General features: G+C 37.7%; 1 protein-coding gene across 1 annotated transcript in view; it reads right to left on the reverse strand.

Annotated features, from left to right (window-relative positions):
- spag9b (sperm associated antigen 9b) overlaps positions 1-6,000 on the reverse strand; it is a 100,283-nt gene that overhangs the window by 45,441 nt on the left and 48,842 nt on the right. The window contains exon 7 of the mRNA XM_056244697.1: positions 1,797-1,947. Coding sequence (XP_056100672.1) covers positions 1,797-1,947 — 151 coding nt within the window. The remainder of the gene's footprint in view (positions 1-1,796; positions 1,948-6,000) is intronic.

Here is a 6,000-nt window from a genome sequence, read left to right on the forward strand (position 1 = left end):
TTTTAACAATGTAGATTGTTCCAAAGCTGCTTTACAGTGATAATAGGAAATTTAAAGCAACACTAAGTAAGATTTTTTACCTTAAAATAATGTTTCCAAAATGGTTTCAGTGGTTCATTAAGTCGTAACAGGGTGAAAGGCACTTCTGGATCCTATATCTGCTATAACCACGCTGTGTAAGATTGCCAGATCGGGTCGCGTTTCTGTAGTTCTGATGAGACATAAGAAAACTACAAATTTGACTTGCTTTACGTCAAGCGCTACAATAGTCATTATTTAGTTTTTCTTCGTTTCTGATGTCGCAATACATCATACTTTCATGAAATCATGTTTCATACTCTAGCTTGTCTGTGGACATTCATTCCAAAGCCGGTGCTGGATAAACACGAGCGAGCGTGCGACAGTAGGCTGCGCTAGGCTAAAGTATTTACGACAGCGGTAATGGACAATTCCACTTCCAACCTGTAGGGCGACCGCTGAGGAAAAGCTACTTGGTGTTGCTTTAAAGCAATAGAGATTCTTTTGGCTTTATGACAGCTCTAGAATAAAGTTATTGTCCAGATAAAGTTAGTTTTGATTGATTCACTTCCGTTGCAAAGATCATTAGTTATTAACTTAGGGGGCGCTAACACGACACCGTTTTAACAGTTAAGTTCTCTCTACGCAAACTTTAAAAACGTGAACCTGTGAGAACGCTGATGGCGTGCACATGCGTATTAAGAGTTAAGTCTATAGGTATGCGCGTTTGAATATATGTGCGCAGGCGTGTAGACCTTCCCTAAAAAACCAACCCTCAACAAACTACTCGTCTGGCCTTAAAATTTATAATTTATTATAGCCACGTGAACCGGAATTATCCCGACAACGATTATCAGTACAGAGGTAAAGGGAAGGAGGCCTTCACAGGGGAGGGAGATTAAGAGGTGAGAAAGTGTCACATCTTTATTTATTGGCAAGCAACATAATGCAACATATTTCATTCTCTCTTTTAAGAGCAATTTAGAGCTTAACAAATATAGCAGACACAAACACACATTGTTGTGTGCTATGCTTCTATGCTAATATTGACAGAATTTGAAATCTGAGACTTTATTTCATTCCAAAAGCATCAAAGCTTATTGTAATTATTGGATGGCAGGCGCTACAAATAATGTTTAGTGTTTTGTTTGGTCTCTGCATCAACTCAAAACAGCACAGACCAAAAGACAGACCTTGGGTAAAGATCGAGTAAAATCGAGAAATCGATATTGTCAAGCCAGTCCTAATGTCTTTAAAGTCCCCCTGTAGTCAATCATTCTATCCCTTAAAACTCATCTTTGATCACCAAAATGACACATTAAGGCGTGTTTTCCTTCAAAAAATGTCTTAAAATATCTTGAATGTAACTCGACACCCTCGCCTCATTTAGTATGCGCGGTTCTATGAATATGCAAATGAGCCCCGGCTCCACTCACTCCCTCAGCTCAGAGATCCACTGGTTGACGATCACACGTTGATCTGATTGGTTACAAGGTCGTTTGTGACGTCAGAAACACCAGCGATTTCAAACCGTGTTTTTGAGACTGTCTTTGGTTCACTGCAGTTTTAAGGAGGAAATACTCAGCAATGCTGTCGACTTATGAACTTACACATGGTTTGTCTTAAAGCATATTAAAAACAACACATAGACACATAAACAACATTAAAAGCTGGATTTTCACCACAGGTGGACTTTAAAAATGACGTCAATTTCTCCCCATACGCTCCCACACTGCTGTAATACAAGTAAACAATGTGTAAATCGGTGTGTTTCTCACCTTGAGGCTGGTGTTGGACCGAGGGTGGCTGGGATTGTTATATCTCCATGTGTCTGTCCCTGGAGTCTCCACAGATTCCCTATGCAGATCCGGGCTCATCGCATCGCTTCCCGGCAATGAGAAAACCCCCAGAGAGACCGGTCGCTCCTTCCTGACAACACACATAAAACATACGATTGGAAACCTGAGCGAAAACATAATATATTACATAAGTCCTGTATTCAGATGTGAATTTTTCACACCAATTTCATATCAAGTATTGGGAAACAAGTTTCTGAATTACATTGGTTTAAGCGAGATAGTGAGTGGTGCTTTATGGTGAAAACTTACAGCCACTATGGTAAAATTGGCATCACAACTTTCCCAGTATTTCATAAAGTGTTTGAAGTCGTTTTTAAATGTGTTACTAGGGTTTGGAGTGGTAACTAGGGCGTTGCTAAGTCGCAAGTTAAATCAAGTCACATTTATTTCTACAGCACTTTATTCAATACAGATCTTTTCAAAGCAGCTGCACATTATTAAACAGGAAAATAACATGTTCATAATTTATTAATTTTACGACATTAACAAATCTAATGTAAGCTGCCATTCAGTTGAAGTATGTACGATTTTTTTTAATGTTAAAATGCATTCTTCCAGTTTTTTGGTTCAGTTGCTGCTATTAATATGCCATTCACAGGTTTATCTCCCCTAAAAGTTTAAACATTGATCCTCCAAGACACCATCAAAACATTGAGAGCATCCGTTCAGATCTGTCAATCTCTTCCCAGTTCAACCAATGGTGAGAGTTTGGGGCGTGGCTACTGTAAGTAGGCGGAGCCAGAAGGTGTTTAGCCATGACTGATGAAAATACATTCAGCTTCGGTTACAGAAGTGCAAAGTCACTGCATTCAGACCTTCAGAGATTACACAGGTCAGGAATACGTCAAAGTGATGCTACGCATTACAATGGATGTGTCAATACCATAGTCAATCATTTTATCCCTTAACACTCATCTTTGAATCACCAAATTGACATATTTAAATGTTTTTTCCTTGAAAGATATTCTTTATGCCTTAAAATATCTTGAATGTAACTCGACACCCTCGCCTCATTTAGTATGCGCGGCTCTATGAATATGCAAATGATCCCCGCCTCCACTCACTCCCTCAGCTCAGAGATCCACTGGTTGACGATCACACGTTGATCTGATTGGTTACAAGGTCGTTTGTGACGTCAGAAACACCAGCGATTTCAAACCGTGTTTTTGAGACTGTCATTGGTTCACTGCAGTTTTAAGCAGAAAATACTCAGCAATGCTGTCGACTTATGAACTTACACATGGTGTGTCTTAAAGCGTATTAAAAACACCACATAGACACATAAACAACATTAAAAGCTTTAATCAGTTGTGGCGCGTTATGTCAAAAAATGCGCCCTGTTCAGATACTTTAGATGGGTTTATTATAAGCGAGACGCACATGTTCGCTCCAGACAGAGTGTTTTAGTCTCTATTGCTTACTCATTATATATTACATTAAATATATTAGATACCATATGTTGGACCTTTTATTGAAACTAGCCTACTTTTACCTGTTGAGACATGCCTTCACAAGCACCCATAAGAGCTGTGTTTGTGATATATGAGTTACATAAGGAGCGCTTACAAGCTTGTTTGAAAATATGCCTATTTTTCTATACTTTACATACTTCACCTTTAAATGCGGATTCAATTCAGTTCAATAACAGTGTCGATGTTGCATTTATCAATTATGAAACTAATCCAACTTAGCTATAAACAGCTCTACAGAAGACAATAGTGTCATTACCGATAGTGTCAGTGCAGTTAAATCAATAATATTCCTGAATAATCTTTAAGATCTTTTGATTCTTACATGTCTCAATGCATGTCTATGGGATGTTTTTGCCTGCCATACAGAGTTTTTGCATGCAAGAATCATGAGCGACACGACGCCAGCGCTAACACCAGAGCTCCTCTAGGAGAGACGCTTCTTTTGTCCCTCTCGTGTTGTCATAGATCTGCATTCAGACTGAACCTGCTGACGGCACATTCTGTAGGGATCAGCTCACGTGAGCAGGATTCACTCGATTCAGCTCAAACTGTACAGTAAAGATAAAGTACGGATTGGAAACAAGAACCAAATTTGAGGAAGTGATAATGCAAAGTCCAGTGCTCCTCATAAGCGGGTTTCCATCCAAAGTTGAGAATTTAACTTGCTAACGATATATGAGATAAGCCAAAATTGCGTATTTTTGTGATGCTAAAACCAGAATATGGCACAGAGAATTATGTTGTATATAATTACCGGTATGTTGTATTATAATGTTAATTTAGAAGAGGAAAAACGGATCTGTCCCATCATGTGTCGTTTGAATTATATAGAAAATGAGTTCCATTTTGTTTTCTACTGTCCATTTTATTGTGATTTTTTTGTTTTGTACGATAAAACCAGAGATTGATTTGGTAAATATGGATGATGCTCAAAGATTGAGATGGCTGTTCGCATAAGAAACATATAAATTAGCCAACTATCTTGAGAAAGCCTGGGAGAAGAGGAAAAAAGCCCTTTATCGAGATGATTGTAGATGAGGATTTGTTTGTATACACTCTAAAAAATGCTGGGTTGTTTTAACCCAAATTTGGGTCAAATATGGACAATTGGGTTTTTTCATTAAATTTGTAACCCAATGTTTGAGTTTGTCTATATTTGACTCAAAATCGGGTTAAAACAACCCAGCATTTTTTACAGTGTATGCTGTGTGTGTGTGTGTGTGTATACATGCGTGTACATATTAATTTGTATTCATTTATTTTTCCGAATGATTTGTATATGCGACCGGAAGATGTTTGTAAATTAAGTTTGTGGTGTCTTGAAATCCCATGTGGGATGGGCCAAATGTTTGGCATGACACAGAAATAAAAAATTTAACTGAATTGAACTGTGCTTATGCATACGTTTTATGCACTTATGGGATAAAACATTTGCAAAATAAATCCGCGTTTCAATCCTATGAGAACAAAATCGTCACTTCCTGGGAAATTGCCAAGAAAAATATCTGTAATATAAATAAAAGGCACCTTTTCCCTCCATTATAAATTAATGAATCAATAAACGGTCGTGTTCTTGTGTTCGGACGCTGGTGTTCGGGAACACACTCGTGTGTGTGAGACGCTTCTGGAGGGAATTACACCCAATCATTCTGATCACACACTTCGACTCCGGCGTTTCGGAAACACCAAACCAACATTAGAGACGCTGCGACGCCATTGGTCAACTCGTTACTCCAGTTATCCAATCACAGCCTCCGCTGAGCGTTTTGTTGCACATCGAGGGATTGATTCAGTAAATGTGTTTCCATCGCAGTTTATGTGCATGTCTTCTTTTTTAATAAAAGTAATATCGTGATGCGATTGGTCTGCTGGTTAGTCCAGTTATTGTGATTAAATACACTTTTTTTTGAGAGTGACTTAACTTGCACGGGTGAATTGTTCACCACAGCCCTAATGTGCTCTAACAAAGTAAATAGGGTCAATTTTGATTTCTTGCCAATTTTTAAGTAAAAAATAAAAGGGAGTAAATCAATGCAGTGAGGCTTGCATGTACTGTGTCGGATCTCTATCTGACGTGTACATCAATACCCGTGCTGTACTCACACACACACACACACACACACACACACGTCACATAACACGAGGTGTCAATCACACAGTAAAGGTCATGATTTAACAGAGTAGAGAAACTTCAGGTCCAAAGTCCAATTCATGAAAAGCTCTATTACAGCGCAGGAAGTTTCTGTTCCAATTCATTAATAAAAGCATGAAAATTATTAGACCAATAGAAATTGTTCAAAAGCAACTAATATAATGTTTGGATTGCAAGAACAAGCCAAGTCCAGTTGTCTTCAACTAAATTATAAAAAAAACTAGATTAGACCATTTTTGATGCGTTCAGAAGTCAGAAACATAAAAAGCGAGCATTTCATTTTCAGATTTAATCAATAAATATCATCTACTGAAGTTCAATGGTTATGATAATATATAACACAGTCAGAAATAGGCATTAAATGACTTTTTTTAATCCATTTTACTCAAATTATATTTATTATACAATGCATATAATAGCTTTTACCTTGGCTTATGATAAGTCTACGGTCAACTTTTCCAGAATTACCACTAATAAGAGTAAAATAAACATTTTGTAT

The sequence above is a fragment of the Rhinichthys klamathensis genome, unplaced genomic scaffold, assembly GCF_029890125.1.
Source record: "Rhinichthys klamathensis goyatoka isolate OS25496 unplaced genomic scaffold, OSU_Roscu_1.1 h1tg001050l_1, whole genome shotgun sequence".
NCBI classification, from domain to species: domain Eukaryota; kingdom Metazoa; phylum Chordata; class Actinopteri; order Cypriniformes; family Leuciscidae; genus Rhinichthys; species Rhinichthys klamathensis.